The 19,196-nt window shown below is 53.0% G+C and overlaps 1 protein-coding gene across 1 annotated transcript in view; it reads left to right on the top strand.

Moving 5' to 3' along the window:
- The window catches only part of LOC128945575 (zinc finger protein 883-like), a 121,570-nt gene that overhangs the window by 63,877 nt on the left and 38,497 nt on the right, over positions 1-19,196 (top strand). The window contains exon 3 of the mRNA XM_054289311.1: positions 14,648-15,406. Within this exon, the coding sequence (XP_054145286.1) occupies positions 14,648-15,406 (759 nt within the window). The remainder of the gene's footprint in view (positions 1-14,647; positions 15,407-19,196) is intronic.

Raw genomic sequence — 19,196 nt, 5'->3', positions numbered from 1 at the left:
TACATGGATGGAGGAACTTTGCAGGACGTTGTCAGACAGACACGCATGGCTGAAGGAGAGATGGCAGCTGTCAGCCGGGAGGTGAGGGATCCTGCTTGTCACTCCATGGCTGGGACACAATGGCCCTTCCAAACAGGGCGTGAGAACAGGAGTGGCTCCATGCTCAGGGCTTTGTTTCTGTGTTGTTTTTGTGAGCTGGAGAAGAAAGAGCCTCTGCAGTGAACGGCCTGCCAGCATCACTGCACATCTACTCTGTTCTTGTTCTCTCTCCTGCTGGTGTGGTACTCTCTATCTGGTTTGGATTTGATTTGCTGTTATCAGCTGTGCCTTGAACCGTTTGCCTGGAGCTTGTGTGCACTGCACTTCTGGCCTGTCACAGCAAAGCTGCTGCTGGCAGAATTCTGAACTGTCCTTTCTTGTGTGACATATTCCGGCCATTGGTTTTTGCCACCTCACATACGAGCTTGTCAAGTGAAGATTCCCCCCTTATATGCCATGTGTCAATGCCATCTCCTCCCATTTTCGATTCATCACATTTTTACCTCCGCCCTCACCACCACCTTTACTGCTCATGCTCCACCGCTCGGTTTGGTGGTCGCACAAATCTTTGGGGGTGGTTTTGGATGAAGACCTCTCCTCTTCCTCTTTGTCCTTTAATTCACCTTTGGGTTACACATGTGCACCAAGCCAGTATAATGTAAGCCAAAATTAACATATTACTGCATTTTAGCATCAAAGCATTAAATCTCTTATAGCAGGCATTTTCCTGGGACCCAATCAGATTTTCCCTTCTCTCTGTTAATTTTTAGTAACTGTTCTCTCTTGATTTTTCCTCCTATCCTTGAACATCTGCCAGGAGAGGGGGTGGAGCCCCTCCTCCCCCTATCTTCTTTGGCATTACCACTTTTATCTGTTTTATAATTTCCGAATATTAATTACTGTATCAATATTGATTACTGTTTCAATTTTATCAGCATGAATCACACCTATTTACCACATTGTTCTCTCTCAGTGTGTGCAGGGCCTGGATTTCCTCCATTCCAAGCGGGTGATCCACAGGGATCTGAAGAGCTCCAACATCCTCCTGGGCACGGACGGCTCTGTCAGGCTGGGTGGGTGTTCCTGGCCAGGCACGGCGCTCCCGGGCTGCGGGTGTGGGGCTGCTTCCCAGGGAGGGCCAGAGCCCCACAAGGGCTGCTGGGGGCACTGCCCGGCCCCTGCTGCCAGCTGAGAGTGGCTGCCCCTGCAGAGAGCTCAGCAGAGGAGCAGGGTGCCAGCAGTGCCTTTGCTCTGCCTATGGCCCTGCCAGAGGGGCAGCAGTGGCTCCAAGGGAATCAGTAAAAGCCACTGCATGAAAGCTGAGGGTTTCTTGAAGGGTCCAGTTCCATCTTTCCTTGGCAACAGCCCTGAGGGCTTTTCCAGCTGACTTCACTACTGCACTCTCAGACTGAGAGTGGGGAATCTTGGTGCTTGGTTTCCTCATTCCAGCTGCCTTTGACAGGGTTTGTTTCTGTCCTCAGCTGATTTTGGCCTCTGCACTCAGCTCAACCATGAGCAGGACCAGCGCAGCTCCACGGTGGGCACTGCTCACTGGATGGCCCCAGAAGTTGTGACCAGATCTCCTTATGGCCCCAAGGTGGACATCTGGGCCTTTGGCATTGTGACCATCGAGATGGTGGAAGGAGAACCTCCTTACTTCAGGGAAACAGCGGCCATGGTAAGAGGCAAATTCTCCAGTGGCTGCAGAGGCCTGTGAGCACAGGGGGACCCTGCACTGGGAGCAGCAGCTGGAGGTTTCTGCACATGGGAAGGGAATTCCCAGAGCACTCCAGCCTCAACACAGAAGAATATTCTTCAGTCTCCAGCAACAATTTGCTTTGGGATTTATGTTTTTGCAGCTCATCTGGCTGTGAGGATGACCTGAAAATGTGAAGCAAGTGCTTCAGCTCTAATGTTATCAGCTCTAATGTTATCTTGCAAGAAAACCCCAAACCACCCCCAAATCCCAGTCCCAAAAACAAGCTTTCTGCAGGAGTTTCTAAAAGACATTTTGCAAGTTGATCTCCACCCTGATTCTTCTCACAGAGAAATTTGTTGAGAACATGAAGATGATTGTTTAACATCCCCATAGTCTAACATATTTTTTTCCTAGTCCAAGCTACTTTCTCTGTGTCACCAAGCCTGAGTTTTCAGCAACACAAACCTCCTGTTTCTTGCCTGGCAGTTTCTGGGATGGGGCATCAGGAATGCATTTACTTGAGTGTCAGTGGCACTGCAGAGATGACCTTGATGTAAGAATCCTCTGAAATAACACACGCAGACCACACTGACTCTGGAAAATGGCCTGTAAAGCTGGTGTCCACATTTGGAGAAGCAAAATGGGCTATTTCTGATGGAGGTTCCTACTGACAGAGTCAGCCAATGGAACTGGCTCTCAAGGCGAGATCATTTGGATGTTGCAGTGGCTGTGGCAGCCCCAGGGTTTGGGTTTTTTGGCTGGCATAGACAAATGCGCTCTGAGCAGCATCTGTGGCAGGGAGGAAAGTGCCCCTGGAGCTGGGGCTGAGGCCCCGGGGTGGATGTGAGCCCGTGTGGGTGTGAAGGGAGCTGGCAGAGCGCTGAGTTTGCTTTCCCTGCAGGCTCGCGCTCTGATCCGGCAGAACGGGACCCCGCAGCTGCAGGAGCCCCGGCGCCTGTCGGCTCTGCTGCGGGACTGCCTCGAGTGCAGCCTGGAGCCGGACGAGGAGCGGCGCTGGGCTGCCCAGGAGCTGCTGCAGGTGAGGGCCAGGGGCTGCAGGGGAAGCAGCAGCGCCAGGGAGGGGTTTTCTTGTGGGGCCCCCTCCGACAGTCTCCAGTCTGGCTGCGTTCCACACGCAGAGCAAGCAGAACCCTCGCCTGCTGTGGCTTGGCAGCTCCTTTGGAGCTCATCTGGGCCTGGTGCCCCACAGCGAGCAGGGACATCTTCAAGCAGCTCAGGGGGCCCAGAGCCCTGCCTGACCTGAGCTTGGATGGTTTCAGGGAGGAGGCACCTCCCACATCTCTGGGCACCTTCTGTCAGTGTTTCCCCACTCTGCTGGTTAAAAAATTCTTCCTTAGATCTAATCTGAGCCTGCTTCCCTCTCCTGAGTTTCAAACCATTTCCCTTTGTCCTGTTGCAACAGAGCCTGTGAGGAACTTGACTCTGGAAAGTAACAGTTCATTTCTTTCCTTTTTATCCTTTGGACAGCACCCATTTTTATCATCAGCCAAGCCTCTCTCCAGCCTGACCCCTCTGATCACTGCAGCGAGGCAACTGAGGGAGCAGCGGAGGAGATGAAGCCTTGAGGACAGCTTTGAGTTATTTACAGTAGTCAGGACAACTAGTTAGTTATGGTAGTTAGCACTGGTAGTTGGTTAGGGTAGTTAGCACTGGTAGTTAGTTTATGGTAGTTAAGACAGCCTGTTTGTTATGGCAGTTGTTTGAATAAAAACTCTCTTAACCCTCAACTGCCTTGCCGTGTCCCTTCCTTCTCCCGCTGTGCCTCAGCTGCCCGGAGCAATGTGAGGGGAGAGCGGGCCCAGCCTGGCCCAGAGCTGAGCCCCAGCAGAGCCCTGGCAGAGCCCAGAGCAGCCTCGGCACCTGCAGAGTCAGCCTGGAAGGAGGCGCTTGGAGCCTTCTCGGCTGCACCTGGCTCTTGGTTACAAACTGGGTGTGCTGGAAAATGCCACCGGCTCTGCACGAGGGCAGAAGGGGCCGGGGGAAGGCCCAAGTGCTCCATGCAAGGGAAAAACCTGCCCTGGGTTTGTTATAAATAACTGGGTAGTGTTGACTTTTGCTATTATGTATTGACTTCTGCAATCTATTCTTAATCACACTGATTTTGATAGAGTGCAGTTTGTAATCACTTTTAACTGCTTTTGCTGTAGTATAATTTGCCAGCTTTTTGTGGCCAATGCCCTGGCCCCTGTGTAGCTCATATCCTCAGCACATCATTTATGGATGATATTTTAGTTTGTGGAGAGTATGAAAAACATACATTATAGTTTTGGCTTTTGAAAAATATTACAGTGGATGCCATATGTTGTACATTAGAATGTTAACTTTTGCAGAAGTAGCTGTAGTTGTGAAATAATAATCAATGCTTTTATTTTTGTAAATAACTGACAATAACACTTCAGAGATATTTGTGAAATAGCTAATGTTCATTTAAAGTACTTGTGGAAGTAGCTAAAACCATCTGCATGGTCAGATAACATTTAAGGAAGGGATGTGATGAGGAGCCCTGCCACTGACCCTTCCACTGTCAATAACTGTCACCTGCTGAAACCACAGAACAGGGGCCCTTGTGAGGGAGTGACACACAACCCTGAAAACAGCAATCCACGATTCCTGCACGTGCTCTAAAACGGCGAGTTGGGGGTTAAACCAACGTAAAGAATTCCTGGAGCATGTAAACGAGTTCAAAGAAATGTTTGAATGTGTATAACCATTATGAATATGTATTTGAACAATACAATGGGAAAACGAGACAAGAAGAGTTTCTGTGGTTAACCGGTGTGCCTCTGGCCATCGCCAAGCACCCAGCCCTGTTACTGATTTGCCCCTTATTATTCCTTATTAAACTTTCAAAAATTCTAAAGAGTGAGGCTCATTTCTCACAAAACCCAAGGTGCTCACCCCTTGTTCTTCCCCCAAAGCCAGGATTTGTCAATCCTAACCTTTGTCTGGATGGAGGAGAAGGAGGCTGCGAGGAAAAGAAGATGCACTGGTGTGGAAGCCCATGGGAGTCTCAATCTCCCACCCGTGGAGGACTGGTTCCCAATAAGAAGAATAGATTTCAAGGTTATGGTGAGAAGCTTGCTTCTCCCATAGATCTCTGTAGGCACATGCTGATTTATGGAAAGTTATGTTGCCCCATTGGCCTGTTGGCCTAATTACCCCAGTTCACCCCCTATTACCCATCTTTGGTTAGTCCCTAGAATGTTCTCCCTCTCTGTCCCTCCATTGGCCCTAATTTACTGCATTCCTCTGCCCCTGTTTCCCTATTAGCTGACCCGACCCTTAACCCCTCCTTTGCACCATTTCCCCCATATCCATGGGACCCTGACCCTCAGCTCCACCCTCACTACCCCATATAAAAACCCCCTGTGCCCTCAGCTTGCACCCTGTCTTTGTCCCTGGGCCCTGTTCAGCTCTGTCCTCTGTTCCTGTACCAATAAACCCAGTTTGCTGCCGATCATACCCAGACCCATCCTGCTGACTTTGTCAGCTTTATAAAGCAGCCGTGAGCTTCGGGCTCCAGAGTGCCGGACGCTCCAAGGGCCTCGGCAGTGCCAGGACGCTCCAGGCTGGGACAGCCAGGCAGGGCAGGAGGAATCACTGCCCCTTTCCCCTCTCTGCTGCTCCATCTCCCAGCCCAGCATCGCTGCAGGACAGCCTCACTGCCAACGCCATCCTGCCAGGGATGGACTGGGGGGATCTCCTTCCCCTTCCCTCTGCCATGGAGGCAAATCCCATCTTCTCCTTGACCACCTTCCTTGTTCTCATTCTGTCCTTCATCCATCCATGTTCCTTTCCCATCTCCTTCCTCCCTTGTTCCTTCTTGTTCCTTCCTCTTCTCCTGCCTTTTCCTTTTCCCTTCTCCCTGTCTCTTCCTCTCCTTGTCCTTCCTCCCCCAGGCACTGAGCTGCAGACAGAGACCAGGGAGAACAAATCCCTGCCACAGAACCTCGTGGAAGAGGCCATTTGGAACGGCTCCACGGCCCAGGAATCCAACGGGGAGGAAAAGCCCCAGAGACCCCTCACGAGGAGGGGCTGCAAACCCAGCCTGGGGAGCTGAGAGGAGGTAAAACCCTCCCTGTGCTGGGAAGGGTTTGGGGAATGTGAGAAGAGCTTCAGGCAGAGCTCAGCCTATTCCTGGTGCCTCCAAAAACAGCGGTGCCAGATGCAGGGATCCCTGGGGACACAGAGATCACCCAGCAGATCCACGGGGATGCAGAGATCCCCCTGCAGATCCATGGGGCAGCGGAGATCCCCCTGCAGATCCACGGGGATGCAGAGATCCCCCTGCAGATCCATGGGCTGCGGAGATCCCCCTGCAGATCCACGGGGATGCAGAGATCTCCCTGCAGATCCATGGGGATACAGAGATGCCCCCGCAGATCCATGTGGATTCAGAGATCCCCCTGCAGCCCCTGGAGTAGCCACGCTGCAGCACGGCGATGCCTGAGAGGAGGCTGTGACCCCGCGGCCAGAGGGCCCCGCTGGAGCAGCCTGTCCTGGCAGGACTGACCCCGGGCCAGTGACCCACGCTGCAGCACTTGGAGGGGGCTGTGCCCCGTGGGATGGACTCGGCTCGGAGAAGTTCCTGGAGAAGTCTCCGGTGGGAGAGAGCCCAGGGTGCAGCAGGGGAACGACTCCTGTCCCTGAGCAGAGGGAGAAGCCCCGGGGCATGAACTGAGCCCGGCCCCATTCCCTGTCTGCGGCACTGCCGGGGTAGGAGGTGCATCTGGAAGGAGGGAGGCGTGGGGGAAAGCTGCATTTAAGGGTCTTCACTTACTTCTCATTATCCTGCTCTGAGTTTTAGGAGTTTTCTGTCAGAAATCTCTCCCCTCCCCCACTCATCCAAAGGGCTTTGGGGCGGTTTTCTCTTTTTGAGGGAAATCAAAGCGATGCACTAATGCTCCTAATTAGGGGTAGGAGAAATGAGGCTCCAGGGCTTCCTGCTGAGCCGGAGCCACCGGAGCCGCAGTGCCGGGAAAGCCGTGGCGGGAGCTGCGGAGAAGTTTGTTTGTGTTTTCAGCTCAATCCCGCTCGGGCCCGGGCCCGTTCCAGGGCTGTTCCTCAGCTCCGGCTCTGCCCTCACGCAGCCCGGGGGGCCCGCAGAGCGCGGGGCGGGGCTGTGCCGTGTGCAGAGCCCGCCCCTGGCTACGATTGGGCGATGGTGTCGTCAGTTGTGTTTGTGGCGCGCTGATTGGTGGGAGCGGGGCGGAGCAGGGTCTCGGTGGCGGGCTGAGGGCGGCCGTGGCTGGGCAGCGGCGCCATTGTCGGAGCGTATGCGCGGTTCCGTGAGCGGCGGCAGCGGCCGGAGCGCGGTGAGGCGGCGGCGGAGCTCGGAGGCGGCCGCAGCGCAGGTGGGAGCCGCGCTGGGTTGTGCGGGGGCTCGGGGCTGGCTGCGGGCCTCGGGGGCGGCAGGGGGCTCGGGCGGGTTCGTTGTGCCGTGTCTGGCCCGTGTTGCCGCTGGCGTGAGGGCGCTGCGGGAGCGGCTGCCCGCGGTCTCCTTGCGGCCGCTGCCTCGGCAGGAGCCGCTGGCGGAGCAGCGCTGGCTCGGCCCGGTTGCTGTGGCTGGGACAGAGGGGGCTGCCCCGTGCCCGGGGCTGTGCGGGGAAATTCCCGTGGCCGGAGGTTTCTGTGGCCAGAGGAGACAGAGGAGTCCTGTAAAAGTGACTTTATTGCTGAGCAGAGGGAGAGGCCGTGGGGCATTTGCTGTGCGCTCTCTGCCATTGTTGTAGTTCGCAGCCTCCTTTTTATCCTCATTTTCCCGGCCTCATCTCCCTCTCCCTTTGTGCACTGGCTGAAGTGCTTGGAAGGTTCAGACCTCCCGATCCGCCAACTGCATGTCCCCGTTAATGTGCACCCCCACTTTTGTATAACAGCCGATATTCACGGCTCTGTTAAATCCTTGTTCTTCTGGAAGTTCAGGAACTTAGCGGGACTTTCTGTGAGCAGCAATCCATGTTAATTAGTAACATTTATTGAAGCTGGTGGTTTCGCCCGTTGCTTCCTTATCTGCAAGTTCCTGGCCCCTCGCTCAGCTGCTGAATGAGCTGCACTCTCAAGGTGTGGAGCATGGTAAAAAGATGAGAGTTGCTGCAGCACATCAGAGGAGAAACAGCATTCGTTTAACCCATGATCTGCCACGGAGCCACAAAACCGTGTCCCATTCCCATCCTTTCCGCGTTTGAATCCGTACATGAGCTAATTTCTTCATTCATTTGTTATCTGTTTCACCACTTTTCCTTTTTCATCTTTTTGCCAACAGCAGTTTGTGTCAATTAATTTTCCACAAACTCCTCCTTTTTCTGCTAACAGATGATCTGATGCCATCCCATGGTGAAGTGTTGTGTTCCTCATTTCAGTGGATTGGTCAGCAGGAAGGTCAGGAGCTGGAGCTGTCTGGTTGGTTATAATTCTGAGCAGAACTTGTAATCTAATGATGCCATTGAAATGAGAAATGGGTTCTGTGGCTCCTGATATGGATTGGTTCGGGTTCCCAGGGGCTGGTCCATGGTGTTGTAGGATTTGTTCTGCTGGCCGTTCATCTTTTCCCTATTTTTGGGCGCTCTCTCCAGCCAGGGCTGCATCAATTGACTGCTTTTCTCTAATTAAATCATCAAATCCTTGTTTTCCCAGCTTATTTCCCTGAATTTTTTGTAGCAAAAAACCCCCAGTGCTTTAATATAACCTACATAACACAGACAGTGACAGTACATGTTGGAGTGGGCAGCGGGATGATTCTCCCCCCATTTATTTATAGTGAAGTTTTCCCAACGCTCTCAATGTGCTGTTTCCCTTTGCAGCCTCACCCGTTTGTGTTGCAGGGTCAGATATCCTCCCCCTGGGTTCTGCCTTGAGCTGTGCAAATTCCATCAGTGCAAGCAGGCAGAGCTTGGGGTGAGGGGCAGAGGGAATCAGCCCAATTCCTGCCCCAGGCAAGAGACCCAGGTGCATTGTCCAGGCTTTGCCCAGCAGTGTTCATTTGCATTTCTAAAGCTGCTCTGCAGGCTGCCTGGAATGAAGCTTCTCTTCCTGCTGCTGGGCAATGTTGATGTTTTGTTGCTGGTCGTTATTTCTGTGGGGCTCTTTTGTGCTGCTCCCAGTCTGTTCAGGTGCTAAACTCATCTTCATTGAGCACTGTAACACCCCTTAAAAAAACCCTTTAAAATTCATTTCCCTAAGGCAAAGAAAACCAAGCCTGAGTAGAGAAATAAGGTTTAAAAGAACCAAACTCGGTACATTTACAGCAGTGCAATGGCAGGCAGCCCAGAGTGTGTGTGTCAGTGAGGCCCGGAGTGGAATTGTGCCGTGGTGTTCCCCAGCAGCTGTGGCAGTGCAGGCCCAGCCAGCGCTGAAGCTGCAGCAGTGGCAGCAAGGCTTGGCCCCAGGGGCTGGAGATGGCAGAGGAGGGTGGCCAGGATTGCAGAGGATTCCAGGCGAGGATCTGTGGGCAGGCGCAGGGGCTTGGCCCGCTGTGGAGCCCTGGCTGCTGCTGCGTTGCCTTCAGGGCAGGCTCAGGGGCGGCCTCCCATCCTCCTGCTGCAGGGGGGAAGTGCAAATCTGCGGGGCTTCAGAGCCCTTGAGGCCAGGCTGAGGGGTCCCCCCATGTAGAGCTGTGCTGGCGGCTGTTTCTGGCCTCAGGGACACTTGGCATGGGCCCCTTGGCCACCAGTGGTGCTGCTTTGCACTCCTTAGGAAGGAGCCGATGTCCTGGCTGGGTGTTGGCAGCAGTAAAGTGCCAGGGCGGGCTCAGTGCCAGCCCAGCTTCCTGTGGGAGAACATGCCTTGATTTCTGCTCCAGTGGTTGCTGAAGCAGTGAGAATTGCTTTTGCCCCCCTGTTAGGTGCCATGGTGTCAGCAGAAGATATTGAAGCCTTCCTGCTCAGGGCATTTCAGTGCCAGGCTCTCACAAGCACCCACAGCTGCGCGGGTTGAGCTGAACATGGGGCGGTGACCTGCGCTGTGTCTGATTCCCCTTCCTTCCCTCCCCTGGAACAGTGTGTTGCTTTTAGACACCACTTGTCCTGGTTGCTTCAGAGTGCTTCAGAGAGACTCCATATCTAAATTTCCCTATTTCCCTGGGCCTGCCCACACTTCTGGATTCACTTGAGCATGGACCTCGCCAGACATTTGACACAAAGGTACAACAGTACTGGCCTCTGTATCACCTTTTATAATATTAATTTGCATTCCAAGTTTAGCGATCAAATCCCTTCCCAGTAAATCATGATAACATTTCGGACCAAGTCAAAATTCATGCATTTCAAATCTCTCTCCCAGATGTACCAATAGTGCTTGAATAAAACCACACATCTTTCCCACTTAACTCCTCACTAATCAAACATATTTTTAGCATTTTCCCCCCTATATGTCTAAGATTCAGAGTGGATTGAGAGGCCCCTGTGTCCATCAGGAAATGCGTCCTCTCAATGCAGACCCACCCTGAATGTTCTCAAGGGCTGCAGTGTGGAGGGTCCCTGGTGTGATGGGAGCTGTGACAGCCCTGCCAATCCATGTCCATCAAGGGGTGGACTTGCTGGTCCTGAGGGTGCTGCTGTCTGTGCTTGCAGTGTCCTTGTGCCGTGCAGCTGGAGCCCTGGTTCCTTGCCAGGGGCTGTTTGGGTGGGCTCTCCCCTGCCGAGGAGGGCAATGCCTCTGCCATGTGCTTGTGGCCGAGCCGTGCGCTGGGTGCTGGGGCCCCCTTGGGCCCTGGGGTTGATCCCTCAGGGGCTGTAGGAACTGTGCCCTGGCCTTTGCCTTCAGCTTGGCCTTTTCCTGCTCCCTTCCTGCACTCACCTGCTGTGCCTTTGTGCCCAAGTGCTGCAGGGCCTTCTTGTGCCCCTCCTGCAGCCCCCCTCAGTGCCTGTGGGTGCTTGTCTTGCTTTCCAAGAGAGGTGTCTGCTCGGGAAGGCAGAAAAAGCCTCTCTTGGAATGGAGAATGCAATCCCCCTCCCTCTTAATTTTTAGAATAGTGAAATGAAGGGGCTCTGAGGCAAAGATATGGGAATAGGAATACCAGTTCTTTACTAGTGTGTATAATAAAGCAAAGAAACACCAACAGCTGCGGCACTGACAGCAAACAGAGCCCGGACCCAGTCCCGGCCTTTGGGCTGCGGCGCTTTGCCCTTGGGTGCAGTTCCGGGCACGGCCGGCAGGGGCGCTGGTGGCTCCCGCGGGGCGGGGCAGCGCATCCCTCCCATGGGAACCTCTCTGAATGGAAATAGAGCAATCCCTTCATCTAACTCTTTCACTTTTTTACCTTCTATAGCCTTTCTCCTGTGTTTTGAGACAGAATTTGGAGAGGGCTGCCTTTTAACTGAGCTCCTAGTGTTTCGATAAAGTGCTTCCTGTAGAGAGAGAGAGATTCCCTGAACAGCCGGAGCTGTGGTTACCAAGGGGATGTAACTCAGAGCAGGACGGGGTCAGGGGAGGATATCCCGCCGAGGCTCGTTGGGAGTGTGGGCAGGGTCTGCTGCCGGAATCGCCAGAGGGGGATCTTCCCGTGGAGCCCGAGGCGGAGCGTGGGTAGCCCCAACATGGCTGATGGCGGCTGATCCGGCAGCTGCCAGCAGAGGAAAGGCAGGTGGGAGAGCCCGGCAGCAGCGGCGGTGCCCAGCGCAGGTGGCACGGGCAGGGCAGCCGGGGATGGGATGGCTGGGACCCCCCTGGGTGCAGTGGGCGCGGTGACCTCGGAGCAGGCGGCAGGACAGAGCAACCCCCATCTTCCCCAGCATGGGCGGCAGAGCGGCCGCGGGCCAGGCAGTGGGAGCAGGGCACACAAATTGAGCGACATCGCCGGGGCAGGTAGAGCTGCCCTGGGCAGTGAGGCCGCACCTGGGATGGAAACCGGGGCAGGCGGAGCTGAGGCGGGCAGCGAGCCGGGACCCGGGACAGGCGCCTCAGCTGTGAACGGAGGGGGCAAGCCCTGCAGAGGATCCCACTCTCTTTCTGATTTTTCCTCTTGTTCCCTTCCCTTTCATTTCCCTTTTTTTTTTCTCGGGGCTTTCTGATACTTTAAAGATTTTTTTTTCTTCTAAAATCCTCTGTGTAACATATTGCATATTCTCTTCTAGGTAAATGGGTTTTTTTACAAATAAATCCAACGCCTAAGAAATCAAAACTTCTGCTTGGATACATTGAAATGGTCGATGAGCTAACTCACGACCTCCTAATGTTGTTTTTCTCATCACCTTTTCATTTATCCTTTGGCAAATTAAGCATCTTTCAGTTACTTGCTTTGCAACTCCAAAAATCCCAACGCACCCATAGTTCCTTAAAAAATGATCACACAATGCTTGAATACCCCAGTGGGTTTTTTGATGCATGTCTTCTAATATTTTCTTAGAAGCACATTTATTAAGTAATTGTCTTCCATCAAGAAGTTTCCATTTCCCTGATTTATCTTGTTCACTTCCTGTCGTGTTTAAATCTTTTTTCTCGGCTTCCCTAGACTTTGGAATTTCCAATTTTTCCTCCTTTGGAGTTAATGTTAACATAACTCTTTCAGCTCCATTTTCTGCTGCATCCTTAGCTTTGTGCTCTGCCCCCACTTTGCCCAGTTTGCCTCTCCTTTGGCCCGGGCTGGGTTCCCCCCGCCCGCAGCGGCTGGAGCCGCCGAGAGCCCCACGCTGCCCATCCCGACCTGTCCCAGCTCCATCCCCGCTCCTGCCGCGGGCTGCGAGGGCTGCGGGAACAGGGCACCGAGTGTGTGGCTGCTGCTGGGGGAGGAGGAGGAGGGAGGGAAGGGCAGGGATGAAGGGGGAGGAGGAGGTGGGCTTAGGGAGGAGGAGCAGGGGTAGAAGGGATGGAAGAGGAGGGATGAAGGCAGATAGAGAGCCGCAATGGAAGGAGGAGAAGGAGCTGGGGTTTGGGAGGTGGAAGAGGAGAAGGTACGGAAGAGCAGGGATGGTAGAGGCGAAGGAGGTGGAGATAAGACAGAGGAGGAGGGGGAAAGGAAGGGGAGGAGTGGGAGGAAGAGGAAAAGGAGGGACAAAGGCAGATGGAGGCTGAGCTGAGGGAACCACACGGTCGATCCCTGCCTGAATTCGCAGCCCCCACCTGTGGAATCATTGCCTCACAATCGTGCTGGTGAGCGGGGAGGGGGAGCTCGGCCCAGATATCCTGGGGGATCCCTGGGTTGGGGTTTTTGGGGGGATGTTTGGAGAACGAAGGAGTCCAACGCTGAGCGGAAAAGGTCCCTTGAGGGGACATCAGGGGGTGGCGGTGGAAGCTGCCGGCAGGAGCAGAGCCCTGTGTCCCCCAGGAGCCCAAAGTGGGGAGTCCAGAGAGGGGGTAGCGCCGCCATTGGCGGGAGCCTCAAGAGCCTGGAGAGGGGCAGGGGGGACTCCTTGGAGCCGCTGCAGCCCAGAGCAGAGAATGAGGGGAGAAGGGAGCCCGGGAGCCCAAAAATCCCCGGCATCCCGAAATGGGGAGAGCGAAGCGGGGGGAGCTTTTGGCATTGCTGGGACTGCCAGCAGCCTGGGCAGGGTGGGCACCGGGCACAAGGGGGACCCCCAATCCAAGCATGACCCCCAACAGCTGGGACGGGGGAAAACCCCTGAACACCAGAGAGGAGGGACCAGGGATGGGGAACTCCTGGGAGGCTTTTTCAGGGCTGAATCTTGGTGGTTGGGAGGTTTTTCTGGAGCCGAGGTGGCCGGTGACTTGTAGAGATGAACTCGGGCACAGGGACCTTCAAACTCAGTGTGTGCTGGGGAAGGTGAAACAGGAAAGACTTACAAATACAATTGTCTTGCAAAAGATTTTGAGAATATAGAAAGTATTAGGAAGACTGAAATGAAAGCAATTCTGAGATACCTCAGTGAACAAGTGGAAAACAATGGTGTGGCCCACTGAAGGTAATCCCCTTTTGATGAAACAATTCCCTCTGCTTGCACACAGATCCAAGGGTCAGAGCAGACCCTACTAGCTCAGCAGAAGGGGTCCAAAGAGGAATTTTTAGGGCGTAAAATGTAACACAGTGTGGTGATGTAATGATTCTTACAGGCTGTATGTAAATTCTGTAGGATTTGTATCTTGTACTAGATTGGTTGGTGAGAAGTAGAATATTCAACACAGAAGAAAACTTAGTGTGTTGTAATGGGAACGTTACTGTGTTATGCTCTTGCCTGTCTTTGTCTTTTACCCTCTCATCCTCTCTACCCCTTTCTTCTCTCGGGCCTGCCCCGAGCTGTGCCTGGCAGCTCCCAGCAGGGCCCTGCACCCAGGCCCTTTGCAATAAATTGCAAGTTCCACGCCCTGGCAGCAGAGATCTCTCGTCTCCGTCCGTCCCGACCGTCCTACCCCTGACACTCCTACAAATGTTCTCATCTGTTGTTTTCCCCAAACCAGGATTTCCCATTGCCAACCCCAGGGAGGCTGCGAGGAAGAGGAAGATGCCCCGGGACACTGAGGCAGGTGAGGAGGAAGTCAGTGCCCCTTTCCCCTCTGTGCTGCTCCATCTCCCAGCCTGGCACGGCCCCAGTAGCAGCTCAGCCCTGGGGGATTTCCTTGTCCTTGCCTGTGGCACGGAGGCAAATCCCATCCTGTCCTTGTCCTTCCTCCCCCAGAGCAGGAGGTGAGCATGGAGAGCAGGGAGGACAAATGCCCGCGGCAGAACCTGGTGGAAGAGGCCGTTTTGAGCGGCTCCACGGCGCAGGAAGCCAACGGGGAGGAAAAGCCCTGGAGATGCCGCACGAGGAGGGGCTGCAAACGCAGCTGGCGGGGATCTGAGGGGGAAAGAGCCAGCCTGGGCCGGGAAGGCGGCCGGAGACGGAGCCAGAGCTCGGAGCTGGTGCTCCATGAGCAGCTCCCTGGTGGGGAGATGCCCCACACGTGCATGGAGTGTGGGAAGAGCTTCAGGTGGAACTGCTCCCTGATTGTCCACCAGAGGATCCACACTGGGGAATGGCCCTACGAGTGTGGGGAGTGTGGGAAAAGCTTCAGCCTGAGCTCCATCCTGATTGTGCACCAGAGGACCCACACTGGAGAAAGGCCGTACAAGTGTTCCGAGTGTGGGATGTGCTTCAGCCAGAGCTCCGGCCTGATCCAGCACCAGAGGATCCACACTGGGGAACGGCCCTACGAGTGTGGGGAGTGTGGGAAGAGCTTCAGCCAGAGCTCCAGCCTGAACCAGCACCAGAGGATCCACACTGGAGAAAGGCCGTACACGTGTTCCGAGTGTGGGATGTGCTTCAGCCGGAGCTCCAGCCTGATCAGGCACAAGAGGACCCACACTGGGGAGAGGCCCTGCGAGTGTTCCAAGTGTGGGAAGAGGTTTCAGACCAGCTCCCATCTCCTCCAGCACTATCGGATTCACAGAGAGGAGAGGCCCTTCCAATGCCCCGACTGCGGGAAGGGATTCAAGGACAACTCCACCCTTGTCAGGCACCGGTGCATGCACACTGGGGAGAGGCCCTACGAGTGTGATAAATGCAGGAAGAGGTTTCCGACCAGCTCCCATCTCCTCCAGCACTATCGGATTCACACAGAGGAGAGGCCCTTCCGGTGCCCCAACTGTGGGAAGGGATTCAAGCACAACTCCACCCTCATCACCCACCGGCACATCCACACTGGGGAGAGGCCCTACGAGTGTCCCCAGTGTGGGAAGAGCTTCTCCAGCAGCTCTAACTTGACCCGACACCAACGGAGGCACCACTAAGGGAAGCCCTGCGAGTGCCCAGAGTGCTGGCAGAGCTTCGTGCGCTGCTCCAGCTCCATCCCCCACTGGAGGAGGCACTTTGGGCACAGCCCTGGTCACTCAGATTCCCTGTGATCCATGTTGGGAACACATCTGGCTGCTTAGACTTTTGGTTTGGCCCTATTTATCCTCTGCTTCACCTTCGTCCTTTAAAAACACCCCAAACTGGTTTAAATGAAGGAAATTGATCGAATATATCTGACGTTGCATATTTTCTCAGTTGTTTTAGAGGGAATTTAGGATTTGGGGATGCGTTCTGTGTGGAGTGCTGCTGTTGCTAAGAGGCAGGAATTTGATCTCACCCTCCTTATGATGCTAAGAACTCCTCCCCTGACCCAAACCCCAGCTCCACCCTTTGGATACCCTGTAAAAATTCCATGGCCCTGGCTTTCCCCTGCCTTTAGGAGTTAAGAAATGGATTCCCAAAGGATCAGCCCTATTCCCACTGTATTCCAAGAGGATGAACCTGTTTCACTGGATTCCTGGAGGATACTGACTCTATCACTGTTTTTTTTTTGTTTGTACTACTGCATTTGTATTTTTAATTCTTCTTAATAAAGAACTGTTATTTCTACTCCCATGTCTTTGCCTGAGAGTTTTTTATTGTAAAAAACTCGCGCCCCGTCCTAAACCAGCCAATCACCACGGGTCTCCCCTCAGGAACACCAGCCTCTCTGTGCACCGATCCAGCCAATCACCGCACGCCTCCCCACCGCCTGCCTCTCACGCGCCGAACCAACCAATCACCGCATGCCTCCCCTCACCAACTCCCGCCCTCCTTGCGCCACTGCAGCCAATCAGATCCAAGCATGGAGCAGTGCCCCCTGACCCCGGGGCCGGGCATGGAGCGGGCGCTCCCTCCCCCCCCCTACCCCCCGGGACCCCCTCAGGGACCCCCGGGAGCCGCCCCAGGCTCGGGCGGGTCCTGCGGGAGGCACTGGAGAGAGCGGGGGAGGCGCTGGGAGAGGACGGGGGGGCTCCAGGAGCTGCTGAGGAGGCGCAGGGACAGGTGAGGGGTCCTGGAGGGGTCGTGAGGGGAATTTGGGGAGGGGTCTTGAGGAGGTTTGGGGGGGATTTGGGGAGGATCCATGGGAAACTTGAGGGAGTTTTAGCAGGGTCTGGGGGGACTTTGGGGGGGAATTTGGGGAGGGGTCCTCGGGGGGTGTCATGATCCGTCGTCACGGACGGGTTTCGTGATGGTTCATGGATTTGATCTCAGGGTGCAAAAAGATCCGACGTGGTACAAGGGGGTTTGCAATGATAATCGAAACAAATGCACCTTTATTGAATGAGCACAGAAAAATGTGATAGAGGGATTAAGGGAGAGAAAAAGATGGGGGAAGAGAGAGAGACAAAAGAGAGAGAGAGAGAAAGAGAGAGGGGATAGAGCTACCAAACATAGAGACAAAGTCCTTTGGTCCAGTCCAGTCGAGGATCCGCTGTTATGTCGGGGAGATCTCGAAGTCTCTCGCTAACTCAGAGGTTTTTATTATGATAACTCTATTGAAAATTGCGGAGGGTGGGGAACAGATACAATAAGGAACAGATGTAACAGGTAGTCCATGCTCTCAGCAGTAAATGACAGCCATTGTCTTCTTGGTCCAGGGGTCACAACCTGCAGGCAAACGTCTCGCTTTGGTCAGCTTGCCTCCCCCACACACCTGCCCCGGGCTGGGGGTTTCAGTCCCAGTCCTTGGAAGGAGCAGAGGGGCCTTTTCACATGGGGGTTCCATGTCTCAGTCCTTGATGGAGAGGCTCCTTACATCTCAGTCTGTCTGTCACGGTGGTTGTAAAACAGGTGAGGGTCTTCTGTGGGGGGACCACCTGAAACTCAGGAGAAGTCCAGCCAGGCCAAGAAGTGGGACAGCTTCCAAGGCTGTTGTTGCAAAACGGCCACGGTGTCCTCTTCTTCTTCTCATTGGGCTCAGTGTAGCCTACAGCAAACAACACCTGTGAGAACAATGGCTTAGCAACGCTCTCAGGTCTCAGGCACATGACTTTCTCCTTTGGAGCCAGGGATTTAAGAGAGGCGGGGGTCTTCTCTTCAGTGGTCCCCCAATGACGATCATGAGGCAGATGAGGGAAAATCCGGACAGACTCTCACATGACACCATTACTCACAATTGTCTTGAGGGATCTTCATCAGCAGAACTTTGGAGTATCGTTGATGAATCTGCAGAACTCGCAGTACGTTGGTAGTATAACCCGGAAAAATAGGGATGACAGAAAGAGAGGAAAAAGAGAGAGAAGGAAAAGAAAGGATAGGAAAAGGAGGGGGAAAAGGGAAACAATAAACAAACATATTTAATATTGATTATCATAACAATTTTCACAAATGGTTGATTAATTAAAACAATATTACTTTTATGACAATTTTCAAATGTTTGAAACCAGTCACAAATAATCCAAAGCAAAAGCAATAAACAAATCATTACAAATCATACAAGCATTAATTTTAAAAAAGATTTTCTAAGACAATTCACTAAAAATCTAAAGTAATTCCCACAAAATCATAAATGGAAATTAGGAATTATTCCAAAACACATAGGCTTCATTCATAATTGCTTTGTGTCAAAGTCTTGGGGATGTCCATAGTGTAGAGGACATCAGCCAAGTTGTGTGCATGAACTATAGACATCAATCTTGTCAGCTGTTTCATGCTCCAATTCATAATGAATAGGACTGCTGATAAAATAAAACCAAACAGAAGTAGAGTCAAAAGGAAAACAATGGCATGGCACACACTGTTCAGGGCACCCGTGGCAGTAGGAGACCGCCTAAAAGAGTATCCCACCATCTGTGTTCGGCATCTTCCTCCACTCTTTCCATGACACGATGTATCTGTCTCACATTGTGATGAACAGTCACCAGGGTTTTCTGTCCGTTTTTCTGAATCTTCTCCAAGATTTCAACCAAGTCTCGATGGAGCAGCAGTTGTCTTACCAAAGTGAGATTCATCCCAATAGGAGTAGGCATCAGTTTGTGAATCAGTGTGTTGCAACAGGTAGTGAGAGGTAAGTGGGGCTTCATAAGAGAAATCACATCCTGTAATCTTGGTAAAGTTACAAGCGCAGAAATTGGAAAGATTTTTAGTATCTACTACAACATTCTCTACGAATACAAAATCACAAATGGTTCTAAAGCATGCACATCTATTGCCTATGTATATAAGGACTGTTTCAGAAGTCTTGTTAGGACAAATTTCAAAATGACACATATTTTGCTCTGTGTCTAAACAAATGTCTTGAGCTCTGATTGCATTGATTTCACAGATGAGCCCTTGTTGTTCTCGGACAGTACAAGATTCTAAACCGACAGTTTGCCATTTCTCACCAATTTGACGGTCCCATTCTCTATGGGATAGAGAACAGCTTTGTTGTAATTCAGTTCTAATGCTATAACAGGGAAAATCAAATGCTCTGAGGCATTGTGTATGGTTAACACAAAAAGTGGCTGTATTTGAAATGGGGTCATAGGTAAAATTCACTAAGTTCCACCAGGATTGGAATTCTCTTTCAAAGTAAGTGGCATTGTCCCAAATTATTTTCCAAATTTTAGTGGGAAAAGTGCCTTCTTCACCTGCTCTTATAATTGAGGCAGCAACTGACTGCATCCACAATTGCGCCTGGATACAGCTGACAGCCAAAGAAACGTTGTTTTGTGTAGAAGCGAGTGCATCAATAACCAATTTGTGATCATTTACATTTACTTTCTCCCAATTTGGTAAAATGTTTGATGGCA

The sequence above is a fragment of the Melozone crissalis genome, unplaced genomic scaffold, assembly GCF_028551555.1.
Source record: "Melozone crissalis strain CALT ecotype California unplaced genomic scaffold, PUWL_Pcris_2 ptg000066l_1, whole genome shotgun sequence".
Taxonomy (NCBI): Eukaryota; Metazoa; Chordata; class Aves; order Passeriformes; family Passerellidae; genus Melozone; species Melozone crissalis.
This window is presented reverse-complemented; position numbering and strand designations above follow the sequence as displayed.